At 39.1% G+C, this 25,640-nt stretch overlaps 1 protein-coding gene across 1 annotated transcript in view; it reads right to left on the reverse strand.

The window, feature by feature from the left end:
* Positions 1-25,640, reverse strand: part of CCDC148 (coiled-coil domain containing 148) — a gene marked incomplete at its 5' end in the record, with an annotated part of 281,923 nt that overhangs the window by 41,864 nt on the left and 214,419 nt on the right. The window contains 1 exon segment of the mRNA XM_082630314.1: positions 9,266-9,384. Coding sequence (XP_082486440.1) covers positions 9,266-9,384 — 119 coding nt within the window.

Genomic DNA, 25,640 nt, shown 5'->3' on the forward strand with positions numbered 1-25,640 from the left:
CTTTTAGAAATCTTTAAAATTACCTTCTACAGCATATAGTTTAAAACATTTTTAATATGCTAAAATTATTACGAAGGAGGTAAATGGAAAAGGCAGGCTATTTATGAAAGGCCACACTTATATCCATCCTTGTAGAAACAATAATTGGCAAATACAGAAGAAGGAAGGTATATGTTAGCTGCGAGAGCTCAACTGCAGAAAAGTTAGAGACTGAACATTTGAACAAGGACTTACAAAATGTTCTAATGACTAGGGGAGCCCACACATGGAAGGGTGATCTAATTTCTGCTCGTTTACTCTGCAAATTTCAATAGTAATGGGAAGCAATGATGTTAAGGAAAGACAAAAAGTGAGATATGACCATTACGAGTCCTTACTTCCTACTCTTCCCTGTGTGTATCTAACATAAAGAATACTTGGTAAAGAAAGTTTTGGGAGACAATACAAGTATGTTTAAAATTACTCAAAAACAAAAGAAACATAAACATCACAGAACCATCACAGCTTACAGAGCTACACGCCGCAGTTACTAGGGCTGTGCCATTGGCCCCAACAGGCCCCAGGAGGAAGGCTGTGCATTCAGAGTCCTGCTGGAAAGAAAGAAAGAACCACTGTATGTAAAAGAAGAGAGAAAGTTTAGCTTCCATCAGTGGGTGGGAAAAGAAGGCTCTGGGGAAAGCCATCAGGAGATCAAATGACAAGGAAGCAGGAAGACCAGAAAAGAGCTCTGAGTGAAGAATCAGTGAAATTAGATAATACCAGGTATAAACATTGTGGTAAAAAGCCAAGGAGAAGTATATGTTCTTATATCTATTTTGAAGACTGCTATTTCTGTTACCTGAAAAGGGTACTCTTGTATTTGGATTCATATATTCACTTCTATACATTTCCCATTACTTCCTACTTTTCCCACCAATTTGAAGCCCACAGCCAAACAATCAATGAAAATAGAAAAGTATGTTTTATTTATTATTTTTAAAAATACTGTGGGTTTTTTCTTACTACCAGAAATTTATGCTCATTGTGGAAATTTTGGAAAATGCAGGAATATAAAGAAGAAAATCAAAACTGTCCTTCATTTCGTTACGTGGAAACAAAAACTGTTATCATGATATAGATATTAAAGCGAAAACATTTTGAAAATATTAACCTCATCTATTTTATTTCTCCTGGATATCATGTTTCCCTTTGGCCATTCCACTAGTGTGGAAGGAGAAGTAGGTGAAGTTCTCAGATACCAGCTTCATCACTTTCTACCGCTTAGTGAATCAACTGTAACTAGTGGGGGTTTATTAGAAACACTGAGATAGCTATGAGAGAGTCCAAGAACATGGGGCTAGTTTCCTACTTTCCTGGTAAAAAATGCCCCCCAGGGAAGCCCTGCGTTTAGTATGGCATCTTGTCCAGCACGACGTAGGAAGGGGAGGTGTTTAGAGATTACATGAGAGAACATTTGTTCCCCATGGTTTGTGCAAGGTTTTGCTGGAAGTATAAGCCATGTGCTGGGAAAACCAGGGCTGGCAAGACCTGAGGAGGGGACCTCGGGACCAGAGGCAATGGCAGGGTGTGTAGTCAGCAGCAGCATATATATTAACCAGCATCCTAAGGCTCAGTGGATCCAGTTATGTTACCATCAGATTACCTGAGAACCAAGGCCTATTCCCAAAGACAAGCAATATCAAGGACAAACTGGTAAGGACAGTGAAGACCTTGAAAGATACAAGATGATGAGAAAAGCAGGGTTCAAAATTTATATAAAATATGATATCAATTCTATAAGGGAGTCAGAATCTGCAGGTAGATCAGTCACTCAACCCTCCACTGACAGGAGGCCACTAAGCTTTATTGTGCACCTCCACTGGCCAATACGGATCCACTAACCACATGAGGTTATTCTGCACTTGAAGTGTAACTAGTTCAAACTGAAAGGTGCTGAAAGTGTAAAATGTACAGCAGATTTCAAAGATTTCGTATGAAAATAAGAATGTAAACTATGTCATTAATAATTTTTATGTTGACAGCATATTGAAATAATAATGTTTCTGGATAGATCAGGTTAAATAAAATATATTATTAAAATCAATTACACATGCTACTTTTTACATCTTTAAATGTAGATACCAGAAATTTTAAATTACATATGTGATTCACATAATATTTTTATTGGATAGCACTGCCTTGTACCCTGGGGAGGTGGAGGGATGAGGTGAAATTGTGGAGGGTAATGAGGACCCTGAGGGGCACCAGAACCTGCAGGCTGACTAGCCATCCCACCCTTCTACTGGGGGAGGTTGTCTGGCCTCCAGCAGAGTTTCTACCTTACCCCCCAAAGAGACAGAGATAATCTGAAATGAGACCATTTAGAAATGAGAGAGCCTGAGATACTTTTAATTTTAAAAGTTTCCATTTTTCTTCACTACCCTACAGGAAGGGGACTCATAAAAAAGTTGAAATCAGTTACTATTCTTCATACATTTGGGATAATGTGAGTGAATATTTGACCTTTGTACAAAATTAACATCTTTTATAAAATCATACTTTACATAAATTTTAAAACTTCCTTTTTTTAAACCATTCTGCATACATTAATATTAATCTTTTACCAACAAGAAAGGAAACTATATTGCCTTGGCAAAACAGACTTAAAAAGTAATGCTGGGGGCTTCCCTGGTGGCGCAGTGGTTGAGAGTCCGCCTGCCGATGCAGGGGACATGGGTTCGTGCCCCCGTCCGGGAAGATCCCACATGCCACAAAGCAGCTGGGCCCGTGAGCCATGGCCGCTGAGCCTGCGCTTCCGGAGCCTGTGCTCCACAAGGGGAGAGGCCACAACAGTGAGAGGCCCGCGTATCGCAAAAAAAAAAAAAAAAAAGTAATGCTGAAGTGGAATATTATTCATCAGTAAAAAGGAAAAAAACGAATGATACATGTTACCATATGGATGAGCCTCAAAAACATTATGCTAAGGGAAAGAACTCAGATGCATTACATTTATATAAAATGTCTAGAAAAGGCAAATCTACTGAGTAAGAAATAGATCAGTGGTCATTTGGGGCTGGGAGTGGGATTGGGACTTAATGCAAATAGGTATGAAAATCTTTTGGGGGTTAGGTAAATGATTTAAAACTGGACTATTGTGATGGTCGTACAATTATATAAATGTAATTTATATAAGTGTAAATCACTTAATTGTACACTTAAAAGAGGGGAATTTGTAATATATGAGTTATTCTTCAATAAAGAGTTTTTTAATACGTTAAAAGTAGCAGCGTTGGTAGCTTCCCATAAATCATGCCGAATTTTTGCACATTTTTATGAAAAGACAGAAAATAGAAAAGTAGAAGAAACTGAAATCTACCATCAACCTTGTCTTTGGCAAGCACCCCAATATCTACCAATTTATTGTTAGGACATCAAAAGTGAAACGTCAACTATTTAGAAATTAAATAATAAAAACATATTTCAAGCCTTGTAGAAATTGGCCAAAGATATACAGATAATAAAAACCTATAGCCAATTGAATTTATTAGAAAATAAAAGAGATGGAAAACAAAATAACTAAAAGCTTTCAACCCAAGAGGACAGGAAAAGCTCAATAATATTCAGAATCATGTTTGTTCCTCTGTCTTCCCTCAAACACCATCCCTAGTGAAATGAATCACCATATTTTACCTAATCTAAATACTTTATAAGCATCTGTCACCTCTGCATTCCCACTGCCACTTCTTAGTTCAGACACTTTTCTCACATAGCGACTAAAGAAAATTTATAATCGGCTTCTTGGTCACTCATTTCTACTTATTCCAAAATAATTTCCAGGCCTTCACCAGAGTGGGGAGGGGGAACTATGAAATCTTCTAAAGAACCTAAGAGAAGACTTGAACTGGAGAGCTACTCTGGAAGGATGATCCTAGATTGGAGATTAAATTTGGCATATATGTCAGCTCTCCTTAAGAAAATTTCAAAATCTGTTGATTTTTTGCATTGAAATTTGATATAATAACTAATATATTTTTGAAAAGAACAATGAGTGAACCCTTGTACTATCAGCAAAACAGAATAATTAAAACGGCATGGTACTGATGTAGAAATATAAATATAGATCAGTTTTTATTTAATCTAATCAAGAGCCCATATGAATATAAAAGCACAGTTAGAAGTGTAATATATAATAAAGGGTGGCCTTTCAAATCAGTGCAGAAGGATTAATCATTAAATAATTGGTGTCGTGATACCTGTCTATCAGTTTAGACCAAAATATGAAAGTCAGACATTTTACTCCAATCTTTTATGAAAAGAAATCCCAGATGGCTAAACTTTAGAAGAAACATGGATAATATATAATATTTTTAAAGAATTAGGTAGGGGGCTTCCCTGGTGGCTCAGTGGTTGGGAGTCTGCCTGCCGATGCAGGGGACACGGGTTCGTGTCCCGGTCCGGGAGGATCCCACATGCCGCGGAGCGGCTGGGCCCGTGGGCCATGGCCACTGACCCTGCACATCCTGAGCCTGTGCTCCACAGCAGGAGAGGCCACAGCAGTGAGAGGCCCGCGTACCACACACACACACACAAAAAGAATTAGGTAGGTCTACTTGCAGGGATACCCATTGTGAAGTCTGTGCTTTGCAGAAAGTGATACTCAACCAGGAGTAAAAAGGGGGTATGATGTCCAGCTTTGCCTCTGCTTGTCAAGCTGTGTGCCATGGTTCAGAAGGGGCATCTTGTCTTTTCCTAATTTGTCTGCTTCCTGTAGGGGATCTATGTACTTTGCCCCTGGAAAGGGGCACCTTTTCTAATTGGCACAAAAGCCTTATATGCTAGCAGCAAACAATAAATAGTAGTTAATAATAAAAAGGTAATTTGTACATACATAAATCGGTTTTTTGTTTGCTTGTTTTTACACAAATGGTTGCTATAAACTGATTGTGTTCCTCCAAATTTCATATGTTGAAGTCCTAAACCCTGATGCAATGGTATTTGGAGATGAGTCCTTTGGGAAATAATTAGGTTTAGATGAGGTAATGAGGGTGGGGCCCTCATGATGGGATTAGTGCTCTATAAGAAGAGACACCAGAGAGCTTGCTCTCTCTCTTCCCACCTTCTAGGTATAAAGTAAGAAGGCAGCTGTCTACAAGCTAGGAAGAGAGTTCTTACCAGAAACAGACCATACTGGTACCTTGATCTTGGGGCTCCTAGCCACCAGAACTGTGAGAAAATAAATCTCTGTCCACCAGTCTACGGTATTTTGTTATGGCAACTGGAGCGAATACAATAGTATTATATTGTAAAATGTATTGGCTCTTTGTTGTTGTTCTTAAACTCATTTTTTTATGTAGGTGTATATAGTTTGTATGTATATGTATTAAACAACTGATAAAAGAGAGAATTTCTAGAGGAGAGATTGCATGAGGCTAGTGATCAAGGGGCACTGTTTCCTTAACCTTAACATTTTATTTTTATTTATTTGGCTATGCCACGTGGCTTGAGAGGTCTTAGTTCCCTGACCAGGGATTGAACCTGGGCCACAGCAGTGAAACTGCCGAGTCCTAGCCCCTTGGCCATCATGGAATTCCCAACATTTTATTTTTTATGAGTGTCCTCATTCTTACACGTTTTATTTAAAATATTTTAAATACTTAAATATTTTGAAAACAAATTATGTTAGACGGTGTCTCATGTTTTAAAAAGTCAATTGATAGTAATCATTATATTTAATGAATATTCACTACGTTCCTGCTGTCAGTGTGTTCTATTTAACATCCCACTTACTCCTTGTAACAATCCTATGATGTAGATACTATTTATGTCTTCATTTTACAGACGAAGAAACTGAACCACAGAAAAGTGAAATAACTTACCCAAAGATCACACAGCTATAAAGGATAGAGCCAGGATTCTAATGTTCACAACCTGATTCTAGAGTCTTCCGCCTCAACCTCTTTGGCATGTTGAGAAAGGAAAATAGGGCATTAGGAGGCGAGTGGAAATTTTGGCAAAAACAATTTTAAAAAGTGATGAGGGTTGGGACTTCCCTGGTGGCGCAGTGGTTAAGAATCTGCCTCCCAATGCAGGGGACATGGGTTCGAGCCCTGGTCCAGGAAGATCCCACATGCCGCACAGCAACTAAGCCCGTACACCACAACTATTGAGCCTGTGGTCTAGGGCTCATGAGCCACAACTACTGAGCCCACATGCCACAACTACTGAAGCCCGCACGCCTAGAGCCCGTGCTCCACAACAAGAGAAGCCACCGCAATGAGAAGCCCGCGCACTGCAATGAAGAGTAGCCCCCGCTCACTGCAACTAGAGAAAGCCTGCACACAGCAACGAAGACCCAACACAGCCAAAAATAAATAAATAAATAAATAAACCTTCTAAAAAAAAGTGATGAGGGCAAAAGACAGCTTGTAATAGATTGAGATGGGAAATCTAATGAATAAATAAAAGGAATTGCTATATCTCTTTATTATGTTGAACTTCATAAGATTGCCAATACTTAACCATTTGTTGACCTACAAAAATGCAATTTCCTTATGATTCAACCTGATGTATGTGCTAATTTACGAGTATTGTTTTCAAGACACTTAATCTTAGAATTAGAAAATAGAAAAAGGAAATAAACAACAGAACTTTTCAAACCCTCAAGGCTATGTGTATGTGTGTTTTTAACAGATCTGCAAATTGCTTCAAGCCTTCTTATTCTGACATGAGAAAAATGTGCCTACAGCTAAAATATCAAACATGAGATTTATGAATTGTATTTCAGTAGTAGAAAAAAACGTTTTAACCAATCAACCACATTTCTTAGCATCAGAATGGTTACAAATAAACACAACTTCTGGTTCTTGTCAGAAGCAAAAGCTATCAGCATTTTTGCATGTTAAATTCCATCTCTCTAAATCACAAAATGAGGACTGTCCTTTTATCTACAATATCATCCAAAATTTTCTGAGAATTATTTTCTGGATATTTTAATGGCCTTCCTCACTGATTTCCCACTGTCATGCAAGCATTGGATTCATAATTATCTGAATCTACAAAATTTCATATGAGTTGAATACACAGATCATAAACCCTTAAAAGTTGATAGCTCACTTAGCCCTCAAAAGTTATCCACTTCAATTTTACAAAGGACAAAACAGAGCCTCGTAGAGGCTGAGTCAGCTTGATAATTATTGGGACAAGAAACACACAACTGAAATAGCTCTGTAATCAAAGAAACTTCCTGGCTATGAAGGCAGATTTTACTAGAAGCATATCTCCTAGATGCTGGGACTTCACATCTGTTCCTTTTTACCTACCCTTTTAATTCCTGTGGCTCTCTTTTGTTTCCCCAGCGTAGTTTCAGACTATCCAACCAGCCTTTGACCCCCACATTTGCCTTGCCTTTAGTATTTAGCTGCTTGTTTCTGTCTGACCCATGGCCTGGTCTGCCTTCTGGTATCCTCCTATATCTTGGTTTGTGCTTGTTTAACTGATTTCTCACTGGTTGTTTCATCTCTTAGCCTTGAGCCCTAGCTTTGCTATATTCTTGGCTTTCTTCATAATAGATTAAACTCAATTATAAATCCTGAGATACCTGGAAAATCATGTGAATTTTATCTAGAAAGTTGTTGGGAACTGCATGGCATCTGTGTGGAACCACAGATTCACTCTGCAAGCTTGGTCGCTGGAGTTTGACATAATTCCCATGGGTCACAAAGGAAGCTTCCTAGATATAAGTGAACCTTGTGTGTAAAATAGTTATGTCATGCTAAGTTACGATAAGTCTAAAATGCAATTTTTATTAGTTTAGTAGACTTCATTTTTTAGAGCAGTTTTAGGCTCACAGTGAAATTGAGCAGAAAGTATAAAGAGTTCTGTGCAATTTTTTTACACTGACGAACTGTAAAGAAAACTTGTGATTTATGTTATGAAATGTAAGATCTATTTTTAATTTATCTTTTGTGAAAATCTACTCAGGAGCTAGCTGAACTAGATAACTATGCCAGTTACCACTTTATTGTCTCTCAGCTCCAAATCTCCCTTCATTGTCTGCTCTATGAAAATAGAGTTGGACCCTGGAACTATTTCTTCTCTGCAGCTGGTACAATGCTTAGCCATGTCAGAAAAGGGTACAGGAGGGATGCTGAAGAAGGAAGGGGCTTTCCTTCCTAGTTCCAGTGTTTACTCCTTCTTGTTCCTGCTTCGTGGCTACCAGCAGCATGTGTGGGGGACACCCAGTGGTGTTCGTGGAGTTCAGTTGCACCCCGTGGCCAGTTTCCCATCAAATTTCAGAGGTACTCCCATGGTCAGGTTCCCACTGAGTCTTGCAGGCATAAGCATCGTAACACTTGACTTCCAGCTTCGGTCTCCTGCACGCAGGTAGGGTGTTGCCTGCTTGCCCCATGACTAGCAACAAGTTATGGATGAGCCCATCCACGAACCTCTCCAACATGCAGCAGGCTACAACCACACCTTCTACAATGAGGTCTGAATCCCAACCACGGGAGAGGGGGGCCCCACCTCCAAATTTGTTCCTTCCATGAGAACCCTCCCTTCAGCCCTGCGGCATTCTTTAAAGTTCTTTATCCCTTTATATAACAGAGATTTTTTTTGTTAGAATTAATAATTCTTTATCTTAAACTTTTCATATCCTAATTACCATGTTGTCTCTGTCTCCTCACTGACCCTGACTGATGTAGTAACCTTGAGAAAAATAATTTTAATTTTTCAGTGCACTCATTCATAAAATGAGGAAACTGGATTAGTTGATCTCAAATGTCCTTTCCAGCTCTAAAATTGCATTATTCTAGAGAATTCAGGTTTTTCCTATACCGTTGGGTACATCTTAAGTATACTAGAATGAATACCACAGAGCACAGAATAATTGTGTACTGTCTTCCTCAGCCTCAGTCGTAGTAAATGACTTTTTATCTGAATAATGGTCTCCTCCTTCTGGGTCAAAATATTAAGTCACAGAAGCAGCCAGTATTATTTCACACACACAGTGGGCAATCAAATACTATGAAATCCTCTGTGAGGATTTTAACTAGGAAGCTCTCTAAGGAACAAAATGGAAAACTAGAGATTCATGTATGAATATGAGAGTTTAAAATACATTGTAAGTATCATTTTATACATTTATGAATATAAATATTGTAAGGACACATTAAGTATAGAAAAATGCTCCCTCTGATATTATTTATCCTAACACATTACGGAAGACTCCGTTCACCTAACACATTACAGAATTCCATTACCACGCAATTTAAATTTTTTCTTTTACCTTTCTCTGTCTTTTACTGACTGTTCAGCCATTAATTTCTTCAGTTCTTCCAGACGCTGAAGATCTCTCATTTCCATTTCTTGCCATTTCTGCTCTCTTTTAGCCCAGTATTTTCTTATCTATTGCATAAATATCACATAAAATTTAAATTAACAACAGGTATGTTAAAAACAAGGAACAAAGTTATAACATTATCCATTGTTTCATATAGCAAATATTGAATTTAAATGACCCTTCATCTTTTTTATCTCTTAGATCTGCCTACAGTGTATTGGCAACAGAAAAAATAAGTTAAAACACAAAAATACATGTCCTGAGAAACTGCATGTTTTAACAGGTTCTGAAGTGGAAATGTAACTTGTGCTGAGACCTAAGGTTTTAATCTATGGCTAAAATAATCGGCTTTCAGGGAACCACAATAAAAGCATGTTATTGTCTCTAAAGTATATGATCTACCTGTTACTCAAGAATATTTTTATCCTCTTATGGTAATGTAGTCTTTAACAAATATAGCATTAAACCTATTTTTACTTTAAAAGCTCGAGTTTATTTATGCTAATGGACAGCAGGATGTTGAAAGTTTTATGCTTCTGGGGAAGTGGCAGGAGATAGGTGGGAGGAAGGAGGAAAAGAAAAAATTAGCAGGGTTGTGATAAATAGTAGTTCTGACTCATGTGGTAACATGAAGGACAGATTTATCAGGCTCAAAAAGGTGAAAGCATTGTTCTCACTAGGCATGTTTTACTTCCTTTTTCTGGGAATGGAGGCAGAATGAGAAAACCTGAAGCACACATAAGCTATTTTTAGGGGGCTAAAAAAATTATTCCCCTAGTGATGGGGCAGTTGAAGTTTATGTTTAATTGACAGAGGACCATTCAACCGCTCTGGCCTGCCATGTTGTGTCTGGGTCAAGAGAGTGGATTCTTGCTGGTAAAAAACGGTACCTTAGGGCTTCCCTGGTGGCGCAGTGGTTGGGAGTCCGCCTGCCCATGCAGGGGACACGGGTTTGTGCCCCGGTCCGGGAAGATCCCACATGCCGCAGAGAGGCTGGGCCCGTGAGCCATGGCCGCTGAGCCTGCGCGTCCGGAGCCTGTGCTCCGCGGCGGGAGAGGCCGCGACGGTGAGAGGCCCGCGTACCGCAGAAAGAAAACAAAAAAAAACAAAAAAATCCCAGTATCTTAATGGTGAATGGCAGTGAGTGACTACCAGCCAAGGGGCCTTGGTAGAGTATGGGTTAGCCTCATCCCCAAGGTGGCATTTTCTCTTTTGAGAAATGAATATGAAAAGCCAAGTGGTTTCCAGACTTGCCCAGCAGCATAGGCTCTGACATCTGGCAGAACCAAAAGAGGCATCCCAGTACCATGGCCACAGCCATAGCAACTCTGCAGCAGGGCTTGCAACACGAGCAGTCACACCAGTGACAACCATTCAATGCTTAATGAGCTACTGAGTTACTGATGGCTCCAAGGTAAAGTGATTCTACTCCAGAGATGATGGAGATCGGAATCTAGGGAGAACAGAGATGAAGCTAGGAAGGTAGCAGCACACCAAGATGGAAAGTGAAAGAAAGGGTAGGAAAGGGAGAAAAAGGAAACACTGACTGATATTTCAGAGTCCTAACTGATAAATGCCAAGGCATTCTATTAGTGCCAGATATGGAAATGTTAACAACCATTATATTATCTCCCTCTGGGTTTATAAGTGATCTTTATTTTATTCTTTGTATTTTTCTGTTACCTTATTTTGGGAAATGAATATATATTTCTTTCATAATCAGAGGGAAAAAGAAGATACTTCAAAAGAACAGATATTGGATTAAAGGGCATTTTTCTCTGGGTTCTGACAGACCAATAATGTTGCTTACTCCCAGCACTGACCTTGGAGGGAAGTCAGTGGTCCTTCTGCTGACAGTCCCTTGACAACAAGCATACCAACCCCAGGTTGCTGGTGTCCTCAGATGACTGACACCATCTGGTGCAGTGTCTTGTGCAGGCCCTAGAAGTATATCACACCTGAGGCTTCTTGGCATCTCAGGACCAATTATTTCCATCTTTGACTCTGGTATCCTCAGCCATTGTTGTAGCAAGAGAATCAATCTCTCTCTCTCTCTCTTTCCCTCTCTTTATGGTTTTGACTGAAATTCTCCTGAGTGAAGGATGCTTTTCTTCTGGTGTCCCATGTGCCAGGAGGCTGGGGAATGATTTGGGCATTTTCTTCCTTGTTAATGGCTACTTTGAGACACTGATACTGTCCCTCTCATGTACAATGCCTTCTTCCTTTGATATTTACAACATCTGGCTATATCAGCCTCTACATGTCCTTATCACTGGCATGTGTGGACTTTCAGGTCATTCTCAAATATTCATTGAGAATTCAGATACGTGAGTCACAGCCACATAGGACTTGTGGTTCAGAACAACTCCTTCTACCTTCCTACGCAACTTCAGTCTGAAGCCCCTCTGACCTGCCAACTCAGAGTCCCACGACTTCCTCTATTCCAGTGAGCTACCTCCTCCTCCGGGATTCTACCACCATGGAGAACAGTTCCAACTCTAAAAGCTTCAATTATAGCCATCGATCTTATGACCAGAACCTACGAGCCCTTCCCCATCATCTTTGTGTTCTGGTCATATAATTTTATTCCTCTAGTACAGCCCTCACCACAAGGCTTTGCTAATTAGTATCCTTGCTCCTCTCTCCCACTAGACTGCAGAAAGTGTGATTTATTATCCTGGGACTTCCAACAGCAACTGTACCAAATTGATGGTTTCAGCTGAATCTTTATTGACAATCAGCATTCCTTTTATGAATTCCTGGCCAGTGCCTCTCGATTGCTCACAGTGGTATTTCAAAACCCATTCACTATATTAAACTCCATACCTGCCTCTATTTCTTCAGTTTTATCAGAGGAAAGGCAGACCCTAAAAGATTCCTTCCTTGATGTCCTGCTCCTCAGAGGAAGTGCTGTCCTTCCTTCTTTCCAAGGCAACCCTCACCTGGGCTCCAGAACCTATTCCCCAATTCCATCTTCATAACCTTACTCCATCACCTACCCTTCTTTCCCCTGTAACTTCAACCTCTTGGTCTTTGCTGCTCCCTTCTCCTCACATGAAAATCTACACAAATCTCACCCATTAACAAAAATTTTAAAGGACTTTCTTTAGACACCCAAGACTGTAGCACCACACCCTTCATTGTTCCCTTTCAGTCAATGATACCTATTCTTCTCCAATTTCACATCTCTTATTTTAGTCCTCACCCAAGTCATTCCTACCTCTGCCTCTACCCCAATTCACTACTCTTGCCAGTGACTTCCCAATGATCAAAGCAAATTCAATCCTTATTTTATGTAATGCCTCTGTATTTGATTCTACAAACCCTTATTTACAGTCTTAAGAAACTACTGACTTTGGCATTCATTCGTTCAAAAAATACTTATTGAGCATCTGCTCTAAGCCAGATACTGTGCTATGTACTTGAGATATGGTGCTTAAAGAAAAATTAGGCCTTTGCCTCATGGAGCTGGGAGTTTCAGAAAGAGAGAAAATAAACAAGTAAATGAATGAAAAGAATATTACATGTTCAATTCTAAGAAGGAAATAAGTATGGTGATGATTTAGAAAAATCTGTGTAGAACCACTAGAAGGCATATTTTTAAATGACATTTGGATTAAAATTTGAAAGATGAGAGTGAGACAACCATGGAAAGAGATGAGGAAGATCACTGCAGGAAATGTGAGCTTTAGGTGCAACAGTATTGAGTGGGAACGACCTTGCACATGTTCAGAATTGGGAAGAAAACAGCACAGCTGGAGCAGGTAGTGTGAGTTAAGACTGGAGGTAAGTTTGGCAAGCTGGATGGGGGCTAGATGATTAGGCAAAGATTTAGTTCTAGAAACAAAACAAAAAAAGATATTGAAGAGTTTAAAGCAAAGAGTGATATAATGTGACTTAGATTTTTAAAATATAGCTTGGGCTATATTGAGTGAAGAATGGATAGTAGAGGAGCAAAGGAGAAAAAGAGACCAAAGAGAATATGGCAAAAATGATCACTGGGATCCAGGAAATTAATTATTCATCTGAGATGTGCTTTTGAGTGGAGTCAGAGTGTTCATTTAAGGATTAGACACAGCTGTTGAAGTTAAAAGGAATCAAGGATAATTCCTAGGTTTTTGCTAGAGCAACTGGTTGGATGATTTTACCAATAACTGAGATGGGAAATTGGAAGAATAACAGGTTTGGAAAAGAAAGTCAGGAGGCTCAGTATTAAACATTAAACAACTGATGTGACTGTAAGACATTTAAGTAGAGATTCCAAATAAACATCTGGAGGTACAGATGGGCGGCTCAATGGAGAATTCAGGGCTGGTCTAAATTAAGGAGATATCTACTTAAAATGCTACAAATGCTATTTGATGCTACAAGACTGGAAAAGATCTATAGAGTGTGAACGTAAATAGAAGAGAAAAGGTGATCATGCACTTTCATGTTTATCTGCCTTTTGCAGTTTTCTCAACCAGCATAACTTCATTTTCCTCCTCCACCTGTTAATTTTATTCTACCATTAAGACCAGAACAAATGCCATCTCCTTGAATCTTCCTCTGAACCCTCTAGGGAAAATGTTAGTAGGACTTCCCTGGTGGTCCAGTGGTTATGAATCCACCTTCCAGTGAGAGAGTGGTATGGACATATATACACTACCAAATGTAAAATAGATAGCTAGTGGGAAGCAGCCACATAGCACAGGGAGATCAGCTAGGTGGTTTGTGTCCACCTAGAGGGGTGGGATAGGGAGGGTGGGAGGGAGAAGCAAGAGGGAGGGGATATGGGGATATATGTATATGTATAGCTGATTCACTTTGTTATACAGTAGAAACTAACACACCATTGTAAAGCAATCATACTCCAATAAAGATGTTAAAAAAACCCTAATATTAAAAAATAATAAATAAATAAATAAATAAATTTTAAAAATCTGCCTTCCAATGCAGCGGACGCAGGTTTGATCCCTGGTCACGGAACTAAGATCCCACATGCTTCAGGGCAACTAAGCCCTTGCGCCGGAACTAGAGAACCCACATGCCACAGTGAAGAGCCTGCACACCACATCGAAAGATCCTGCATGTCACAACAAAAGATCCCACGTGCCGCAACTAAGACCCGACACAGCCAAATAAATAAATAAATAGTAAAAAAAAAAAGAGAGAGAGAGCTCCTAGCTCCAATTCCATCTTTTCATTAAAAATAATAATAATAATAATAATAGCAAAAATATTTTGAAAAAAAAAGAAAATGTTCGCTCAATCCTTGGCACACCAATGATCCTTAATTAAGATTTATTACTGGGGTTTCCCTGGTGGCGCAGCGGTTGGGAGTCCGCCTGCCGATGCAAGGGACGCGGGTTTGTGCCCCGGTCCGGGAGGATCCCACATGCCGCGGAGCGGCTGGGCCCGTGAGCCATGGCTGCTGAGCCTGCGTGTCCAGAGCCTGTGCTCCGCAACGGGAGAGGCCACAACAGTGAGAGGCCCACATACCGCAAAAAAAAAAAAAAAAAAAAAAAGATTTATTACCCTCCCTTCTTTGTTCTGCCTTGTATTCCTTGATTCTTTTTCAGGAGAGTCTAACACTGGATTGTTACTGATATATTTGGACATTTACTACATGCCTGGCATGCTCTTCCCTGCCTTGTTACCTGCTAAATCCCTCCTGTCCATCATTTAAGACTCAATTGTAGCTTTGCTTTCTCAGGCTTCCTCCTTCCCCCTCTCCTGCAGACATAACTAGGTGTACCTTCTAAGGCACTATTTATGTATCCTTAGCATAACACTTTCCATATTGATCTGCATTATTCATCTTTGTATCCCTAGTATGTTGTATTGTAAATAACACATAGAAGGGCTTAAGTGATCATCATTAGGTGAGTGGAAGCACTTTCTAGTCTCTGGTCTGAGAATAACAAAGTTATGGATGGGAACCAGGCCAGCAGTTTTATTTGCAGGATGGTAGAGTCTGAACTAAACATTTCCCTAGGACAGTTCCATTACTTTCCATCAATTAATAAGAGCAGGAAGTGTGTGTCATGAAACATTGGCTTTGCAAGGTTCAAACTAAAGTTAAGGTTAAGAGTATTTAACTAGCCTTTTGGAACATTTGTTGAGACACAGATTTTAAACACACTACTGTTTAGATTTTTTTAGTGATCCTTATAACTTTCCAACGATAGAGGAACCAGAAAGTTAGCGCATGGGGTAAGAGGTGAATTTAAAGCTTGTCTCTTCTAGACTTGCAGATAAGGTTTCTAGAAAAAGCTTACTTTTCTGAAAACCAAAATGGGCCCTCATTATCCCCCATCTCCGCTTGTTATCTCTGATTTGTACTGGATAGTCCTCTTTCGTAGTCCCACATTTTGTTCATTTGGGTAGAGTTAAGCCCATAAAAGTATAAACAAACTGAAGAAACTATTCTCTATATAGATTTATGAGCCAAAGTAATGCTGTGCTATCTTTTCAGAGGGTTTAAGATCATTTTTATATCCCACCTTACTTTTGTAATCTTCCAAACAATTTGTCTCCAGTTAAAAGCTCCACTAGTAAACAGGACATTTATGGTATTAAGAGTATATCAGAGTTTAATTTTTAAAAACTTGGAGTAATATTACATAACCATTCAATTATTTTCATTCCTTCAGTCCAAAAATTATAATTGCATGGAAGAAGAATTTCTTATTTACACATAGAAACCAGAAAGTTAGGACTAAAGCATTAGAGTAGGAAGACAGTTTGGTCTCTGATTTCAAGCAATCTTCTATACCTTACTCCTAGGTCATTATTCCAAAGGCTCTAATGACTTATTCAGGAGGATGTCATAATTCTTAACCAGATATACAAAATACATGAAATATGAAGTACAGAATATCCAGTTGCCTTCCTCATAAACCACTGAGGCGGAGTGATTTTTATTCCATTCTCTAGATTCTCATTTACTTAGCTAATTCCTCGCATCTCACACCTTTTCTACATTTGGCCTGGAATATGCACCCACAGAAAAAGTGTTGTTGCTCCGCATGAAAACACAGCAGGGCCTCTTCATTAAAAAGAGTCATTCTTTTACTTTAAAATTTTCCCACGTGTTCCATGTAGATGAGTCTGTATCACATAAAGTCACCACCAACCGAAGCCTCACTCTTATTTCTATGCGATCTATTTGACAATCATCTGTATTTTGCCAAGTAAATTTTCACACACTTGTGTGAACTTCTGAAAGGTAAGGAACATGCCTTATACTGTAATATTTATTTGTATCCAGTGTATTGCACCTTGCAGATGAGAGGTACAAGATAAACTACTCCAGTGGAAAAGAATATGGAAAGGCAACACTGCACACAGTACTTTTCTTATATCAATTCATATAAATCCGAAACTATTAATAAAGTATCCAGACAGAAAATAATGATAGACCACAGACATCAGTGAACCAATTCATTTAGTCATGTGGGGTGTAGAGGTACATTTAATCCCCAAAGAGCACAAGGGTGTGGTACTTCTCTAAGTCAAATTGTCCATGGAAGCCAGATTCAAAGTTTTTTGGGCTAAAGGTGGACACTTGGTCACTTCCATCCTCAGAACCTTTCAGCCAACATTATCTCTTCTATACTTTGTGGTATAGAGATCTCTGTGGCTCCAAAATAATTATTTTGCATGTCATTCTTTATGCAAAGACGGGAAAACTCTCTACATGGATAAGAAATCAAAGCTAGTTCTTTGGTTTTTAAAAATAAAAAGTCAGTTTTTCCACCATCCTGCCTGGTTATTTGAATTTAATGGATCTCCTTTCAGTCCACAATTCAGACTATTTGTATTTCAGCTACTTATTTTCATTGTCCTAAACTTGAACTTTTTTGCCACCAATCTCTAATCTGATAAACAAGCACATCTACCTACAGGAAGAGGGTAAATTGTCATACTCTTTCTGAAGAATAAATAGGGAAACAACTAGCAAAAGCCTTCAGAATTAAGAAATAAAGTTTAAGAATTAATATGCAGCCACCTATGCAAAGATTTATATACAGGTATGTTCATTACAGCCTTAAAAGGGTAAAAAAATTGGAAATATTGTAACACCACCAAATAAGAAATTGGTCAAATGCAATTATTCACATAATGAAACACTATGCAAACACCAAAAATTATGTGGTAGGAATACAGAGGAAAATATGCAAGATATATTGATAATGAAAAAAATCCGGTTTTGGGCTTCCCTGGTGGCGCAGTGGTTGGGAGTCCGCCTGCCGATGCAGGGGAAACGGGTTCGTGCCCCGGTCTGGGAGGATCCCACATGCCATGGAGCGGCTGGGCCTGTGAGCCATGGCCGCTGGGCCTGCACGTCCGGAGCCTGTGCTCCGCAACGGGAGAGGCCACAACAGTGAGAGGCCTGCATACCACACATACACACAAAAAATCAGGTTAAAAATAATATATGCAGTATTATCTAGTTAAATTAAAATCTTTGTGTATATAGAAAAAAGAATATATGAACATTGTTATTAATCTTTTGCTAGTGGTTTAGGATTTTGGGTGATATTTATTGTATTTTGTGTGGTTGACTGTATTTTCCAAACTATTTACTATGGACATAAAAGACTTTATAATTACAAAAGGATGTTTTAAAAGTCTGTCCAAAAAAAATCAAAATTTAGAAGGAATATCTAAGGGACATGACTGTTATTCATTCTGGAAGTTTTTAAACTCTATTCCCATATCAAATTAAATGACAAAAATACTGTATATCCTTGTATATAACATTTTCACTTTTTATTACCTTGCATTCAGCATTATTTTCACTTTCTATAGAAAAGTTTCACAGAACTATTATTTAATTTTATGCCATAGGCCTTATAAAGGTTAACACAATATCATATAAGGGTTGATTTAGACTCAGTAAAACTTCTATTGAAAATGCTTTCTTCTGGGTGGTTTGCCTCCCTCCCCCTGCCAGCTCCTGATGTGCTAGATGTTGTCTATTATTAGCAAATAAGAGCTAAATGCTTCCTTTTAACTTTAACCATGTTCAATTACAGCACCCCTTTTTAGTCTTAGTTTGCTGACATAACTATATTCCCATCCTCTTAGTTTTTTGTCTCTTATTCTCTTACTAATTTTCTATTTTAATGATTCCCAATAGGAAACAGATGGCACACTCAAAATTAGGTTAAATCCAGAAGAATGTAATAAGGGGACAATGACAAAGAAGGTTAGAATGCAGGGCAATCACAAGGGATCATGTAGTAGCCATGCTGCTTTACCCAGAGCCAGAGAAGGCTGTGTGGGGAGGGCCACCTGACAGGGGCTGAGACCCTTGGTGGAGGACACAGCTAGTCAACACAACTCTGCAGGGCCAGGAGCTGGGGGAGCAGCTCTCCCAACCTCACTCTCCTCCCTCATCCTCATCTCTAGTGTTCCACTTTGACTGAACCCAACCAGAAGCCAGAGGGCAAGGGAGCCTTCTATAGGACAACTCCCTGGGACACAGAGCAGGATGGAGAGTAGATACGCCCCAATGGGTAGATATCTAGCACAACAACGTTAGTGCCTTTATTATAAATTGTTTGGAAGTAGGTGATGTCTATATGTGTAAGTAAATAACATGAATCTTTTAGGTGATTTCACTTTGGTCACTTATGTGAGCATTTTTTCCATAGCAGAGCTGCCTACTCGAATTGGCAATAGCTATTTTCTACCATGATGTAGTCTTATGTCCTTAGAGCATGATGAGCCAAGAAAGTATTCTGGTGTAAACACATTAGTTATCTCCCTCTTAATTGAAATTCCAGGTGGATTTAAAAATAACTGTTATGTCTACTTTAGAGGTAAGGTCTATTTTCAGTCTGCGCATTGAAGTATTACATAATGATCATGTCATATGTTGATATTGCTAAAATGAATTTGTCTGTAATCTTATTTAATTTCTCTGTTTTCACTGTTCATTAAAAAGGGAGTATATATACTGAGGATGTTGTATTTCAAAGCCTGAAGTGTCAGGGAGAGCGAAAAGTGAAAAGTAATCAAACCTCAGAGTCATTCAATCATGACTTCTTAGAGCTGAGGTGATTTTAGCAATCATTTAATTCAAACACCTCATTTTACAATTGGGGAGGGAAAATCCTGCAGAGCCTACATATCTTGCTCAAGGTCATCCACCTTGTTAGGGCCTCCTAGTTTGGCATATTTTCCTCTATATCTCAACATCAAAGTACAGTTGTATTCTGTTCATTCATTAAATTCACTCACTCAAACAATATTTATTGAGTGCCTTGTGTCAGGCACTGGAGATAAAACAATGAAGAAAATGGACAAATCCCCCCTTTTTACGGGGCTTACATTCTAGAAGAGAAAGAGAAGACGGTCAATAAATAACTAAAGATATGTCAGAGGAACGATAAATGCCAAGAAAAAAATAAAGTGGGGTAAATGGACAGAGTGACAAGGAAGGAGGATGCTATTTTAAGTTTGGAGTCAAGGATAGACATTCTCTTTGATGACGTTTGAGCGTGACCCTGAATGGAGTGAGAGAGTGAGTTATACAGACATCTGGGGGAGGACTCTTCCAGGCAGAAGGAACAGCCAGTGCAAAAGGCTAAGGGGACATGTGCTAGGGTGTTCGAGGAGGAAGAAGTAGGCTGTGATGGCTGGAGCAGGAGGAGTGATGGGGGAAGTGACAGGATATGAGATCCAAGAGATATTGAGCATAATGTGGGGAATGACATAATCTGACATGCCTTTTAAAAGCATCACTCTGTTGCGTGGGAGATCGATGGAGGGGGAGGGAGGGAAGAGAAAGGGAGGAGGCAGAGAAATGGATTAGAAGAGTAAGAGGTTTATAATAGTTTTGATTTGGAAGGCAGAGCCTTCTATTCATGACAATAGGTAAGGGTGTGAGGGGGGGAAACAAGAGTCAGAATATCAAGGCTTTTGGCCTGAGCACTGGGAGAATAGGATTCCATTTGTTGAGAAAAGGAATATGGGGGAAAGAGTGGGTTTGGAGAGAAAAATGAGATTACATTTGGGTCAAATTAGATTTGAGGCAGTGGGATGTGTGAGTTTGCAGTTCAAGAGAGAAATCTAGACCAGAGATACGAATTGGTAATTTGAGTCAGCATACAAATGGCATATGAAGTATATTGGATTGGTTGAGATCCCCTAGAAAGTACACATACTTAGAGCACTGAGGCCCCAGGGAACTCCAAGACTTAGAATGATGAGGAGGATCCATCCAAGTTTATGGAAAAAGAGAACCCAGTGAGATAAAAGAAGCCATCCTCTGATGGCTTCCTAGAAGCTAAATATCAAGTTTTCCAAAGAGGAGGCAGTGATCACCTCCATCTTAATAGTTCAAGTAAAGTGAGGACTGAGAACAGACCCCTGGAATTAGCAACATGGAGATCACTGATGACCTTGACAAGCACAGCTTTGCTGGAGTCGAGGGACAAAATGGCTCAAGAGACAATGGGTGGGATGAAGCGAGAACTGTGTGTAGAGGCTACAGGATGGTGAGATTTTCTTAACGGGGGAGGCATGAGGTCAAGGGAGAGTGTGCTTCTAAATACAAGTGAGAATGGTATATTTATAGGTTAATAGGAAAGATCTAGAATAAAAGGGGGAAGTGGTGGTGGGAGAGAGATTTGGATGACCTTGCGTAGGAGAGAGGGAATAGGATTCTGTGCATAAGTGAAGGGGCTGACCATAGACAGGAGTACAGATACTTAATGCATTGTGAAAGGAGGTAAGGTGGGGAGTGGGTACAGATTCTGATAGGTTGGTAGATGCAATGTTGGAAGCCTGTGGAAATTTTCTTCTTGTGAAATAAGATAATGAGAGGTAAAAAAAAAAAACAACACACAATCAAAATTGTTAATATTTTCTTCAGTCAACTTAACAAAAGAGCAACACCAAGGAGGCAATGAAGCTGTTTTGTTTTTTTTTTTAACCTGCTCATAACACATGTCTTATACTTGACACTTCAACTGTGATCAAACAATAATGGTCTGGCTTCTTGTAAAGTGTTTGGCTATAGTGGTTCATTAACCCAAGGAGAGAAATTCTGAGAGAATATTAATAAGACAGACTGCGTGTACCTGTAAAACATGAAAGAAATACTCCTAGTAAGCAGACTACTAAAGAGATTTTAAATTATCAATTACCTATCAATCTAACAGTTCTGAGTACACTAGGACAGGATCAAAGCCATGAAAATTACCCTAAAGCAAACAGTTTGAAACCAAGTTTTCTCAAAATTGATTAATCACAAAATTAATAGCAAACAGCAATCACAGTGATGGGCAGCACAGCACAGTGTTTAAAATCATGAACGATGGAGTTAGACCTCCAGGGTTCACATCCTAATTGCACTGCTTAATGGCTATGTGACTTTGGGGAAATCATATTCCCTCTATGTGTCTCTGTTTCCTCATTTATAAAAAGAAGATCATATTAGTACCCACCCCTTAGGGTTATTAAGAAGATTAAATGAACATAGAACTGTACCTTGCACATAGCAAGCATTGTATAGGTTTCTGTTAATTAAATCATATCACTGTGAATAATCAAGACCTAGCCAGAAATGCAGCCAAAAATTGACACCTGGAGTTAATTTTTAAGACTTTTAAAACTGCCTACTGGGAAATCTTTTACAGAAAAACAAATACATCTGTCTCTTGATCATCTAGGGTATTTTTTTCCCTCCATCTGACTTTTTCTTAAAATTGTGTCCTGACAAAGAGTAGGAAGATTCCATAATTTCCACTTTTAAAAAAGAAGTTCTAATGGAAATCTTCACTTTTAAAAGACATGGAAACCAGAAAAGTGAGCCTCTTGGATTACCATCCTACTTTTCTGTCACCTATTGACTCATATACTGAGAGCTGACCCTACATTTTGACTCATATTAGAAGGTCATAATCAGTTAATAAGCTATGTTAATGTTCATTTCTAAATTTTAATGACAAAATAAGGAACATTATGAATATTTTTAAATTATATGATCCTTGATTTATTTTCTTTTCTCCCATACTGCATTCATTTCTTTACTCATACAATATCATTCAGAGGACTGGTTAAATATTCAGAAGATAAAGTCTGAACCCCCAGTTTATTCTGGAGTCATTTCTACATAAAATACACGTTAACTATCTTTTCTTTTTGACCATTGTAATGTCCTGATAGTTAATTTACCTACTAGATTTTATGGCGCCAATATTTTGGCTATTTCATCAGATTTTCAAATAAAAGGACCAAAAATTAAAAGAAAAACACCCGCTCAAACTTTGACTGCAAGATCACATTTCTAGGAGTTAGTAATTGAGAGCACCACAAAACCAAGAGTGGGAAGTAGTTCAACAGATTGGTCCTCAGCCAGATGGGGCTACTTCAGCTCTAGCTGCAGGTGGTCCCTTTGCAGAGATGCTTGCAGTGAGAGATCTGGGTGGGCAGATTTTAGAGCAGAGGTCAAACTGGCGTTCAGAGAGGTTCAAAGACATGTTTTTAGGGTCGAAAGAGTCTATGAGAGTTTTTATATTCCATATTCTCCATTTTATAAAAATGTAAAAAAGTGTTGTAAACCAATCTGAGATTATCTGAATGTCACTGCATGACTGAGTGCTGCCACAGTGTTTTTTGTTTGTGTTCACAATTCAGTTGGTCCCCAGTGGTATATTACATAAATTGACAGTATATCTTAAGTCATTTTAGTCTAAGTGGGATCCAGTTAGACAAATCAGTCTTTCTCTCTCCCTCTCCCTCCCTCTGCTCCCCAGAGCATTTGGTTCCCCAAGAACCAAATGGGCTTTTGTGGATTTTATGGGATTCACCTTGTTAGAAAAAAGCCAATAAACACAGGTCTTTTTGAGATGAACCCTTCTCTCTCTTGGCCTCCTGCTGATGTGGCTGAGAGAAATTGCCCTTAAACTTCTCTGAGGCTCACTAGTTTGAGAATATCTATGAGAAACACCCCTTATCTCTTGGAAGTGTTGCTTATATGAATGGATACACTGACCTTTTGATCTTTTCGAGGCTATAACAAAGGGTTGTACATTCACACTTTCAGTCTTTTCCCTATGCCATGCTGTTGGAAATAAACTCTTAACTCTAGAGTCTTTTGCCATTAGGATAGATGGAGAGTTTCCCAAAGCATCAAGTCCTGGTTCCTTTTAGTTTAACAGTTCTTCCCTCAATTTATCTCTCTCCTTTTTACTATAAGTAGCAAAAAAAAAAAAAAAAACCCAAAAAACAAAACCAGGTGGCATCTTCAACACCTTGGAAATCTTCTTAGTTCATTAATATGAAGTTCATTATTTAGGAAGGTTTTCCACCTAACTGCAGGACAGAATTCCCTAGGCTTTATGCCACTGCATAACAGTGATCCTCCTTTCTCCTGTTTCCAATAATATGTTCATCGCTTCCTTCTGAACCCTTATCAGCCACATCTTATCCATATTTCTACTAACGGTCTGTTCAAAGCATTCTAGTCTTTTTTCTATCATGCTCCTCAAAATTCTTCCAACTTCTCTCCACTTCCCAACTCCAAAAACACTTCCACATTTTTATGTATTTGTTAGAGTAGCATTTCACATCCAGATACCAAAATCTGTATTGATTTTTTAAATTGCTGTGTAACAAACTACCACAAATTTAGCAACTTAAAGCAATACTCACTTATTAGCTCAGAATCCTATAAGTCAGAGGTTCAGCAAGGCATGGCTGGGCTCTCTGCTCATGACATCACAAGGCTAAAATCAAGGTGTTGCCAAAACTGATTTCTCATCTGGAAGCTTTAGAGAAAAATTTGCTTCCAAGCTCATTCCTTTTTTGTGTGTGTGTGAAAATTCAGTTTGTTACAATTATAGGACTAGAGGTTACAGGGTCCTATTTCCTTTCTGGCTGTCAGCTAGGGCCACTCTTATCTCCTAGGGGCCACCCACATTCCTTGCCATGTGACCTCCTCCATCTCCAAGACAACAATGGTGGGTCAAGTCCCTTTTATACTTTAAATCTCTGGCTACCCATCCTGTGACCAGCCAGAGAAACCTCTCTGCTTTTAAAGGGCTCATGTGGCTAGGTCAAGTCCACCCAAATAATCTCCCTTTCTCAACATTGTCTGTGCCATATAATATAACCTAATTAGGTATTTACAGTCCTGGCAATTATACAGGTATGTATCCCAGGACAGCAGAAAGTCTCGGGACCCATCTTAGAAGGCTGTCTGTCACAGGGCTATTCATTGGCCCCTTTAAGTCCCAACAATCCTGAAGAAGCAGAGTTTAAAACCTGGGAATTTTTTTTTATCGTTCTCTGTGTCCACCTTTTTTTCTACTCTTGGCTCTTTAGATCAGTATATTATTAGATTGATAAACACTGGAGAAGAGATTTCATAATATCATGATGAATTACTCTCCTAAGAACCCATAAATCCCCACATAAGAGAGAATGGCTTTGATCTGAATGTACTCTGGATTCCCTCCTAAGCACAGTTTCTTGAATCTTCTGATAAGTAGTACTGTTCCATCCCTTTCACCTGCATTCTGATTAAGATAGCCTACCCTCTTTTGTTTTAGATTCTTTCCTCTCTTCCCTGGTTATCTGTCAGATGAATATAATTCTGAGTGTTTGCCAGGTCACCTGAGGACAAGGGGAAGCACCCAAGAGCCAAGGTTCTACTGAAGACTGGGTCTATTGGTATTTACTGGTGCAATGTCACTTGAGGCTCCCCAGAAACATCTCTGAGGTAAGGCTGAAGGTCACATGGCTGGTGGAGTTATTCTGACTTTTCTGACTATGTTCCCCACCCCTCAGTTGTAAAATATGAGTGGTTTCAATGCTGGATTCAGAGTTGGTGAAAATTGGGAGGGAACTGTGACATGATAAATCAAGGAAGGGATATGTCTCCTTTTTCTGTGAGCCTTGCTTAAAATCTCCATTTTGGGAGCAAGGCTGAAAATATCCTCGCCGTGGATCCCACAGAATGCCAAGCATCATGTAGCAACAAGACCTCCTAAAATGCTGTGATGCAGAGCAATTTTTTTGTTATTCAAGCCATCCAAAGAGCCATTCCCAGTAAAAGGGTGGTTCTGGGACCAATATTACATATCAAGCATTTTGAGGTTCATCTAGCATGGTAATCTTGTTTCTTACAATAGCTCCTAGGGATAGTTTATGGAAAGGCATCATCTCTTGATTTTACCATGACAACTGCAAAAGTGGAGAGATGCTTCTGAAATATTATTACCATTGTCACCTAACAGCTTATGAATCAAAACTTTCCTTGAGTCTTGAGATAACACTATGAAAACTGTGAATATTATGTTCAACTAGAGTTTTAAAGCAC

This window comes from Mesoplodon mirus (assembly GCF_964341445.2).
Source record: "Mesoplodon mirus genome assembly, chromosome: 8".
Classification (NCBI taxonomy): domain Eukaryota; kingdom Metazoa; phylum Chordata; class Mammalia; order Artiodactyla; family Ziphiidae; genus Mesoplodon; species Mesoplodon mirus.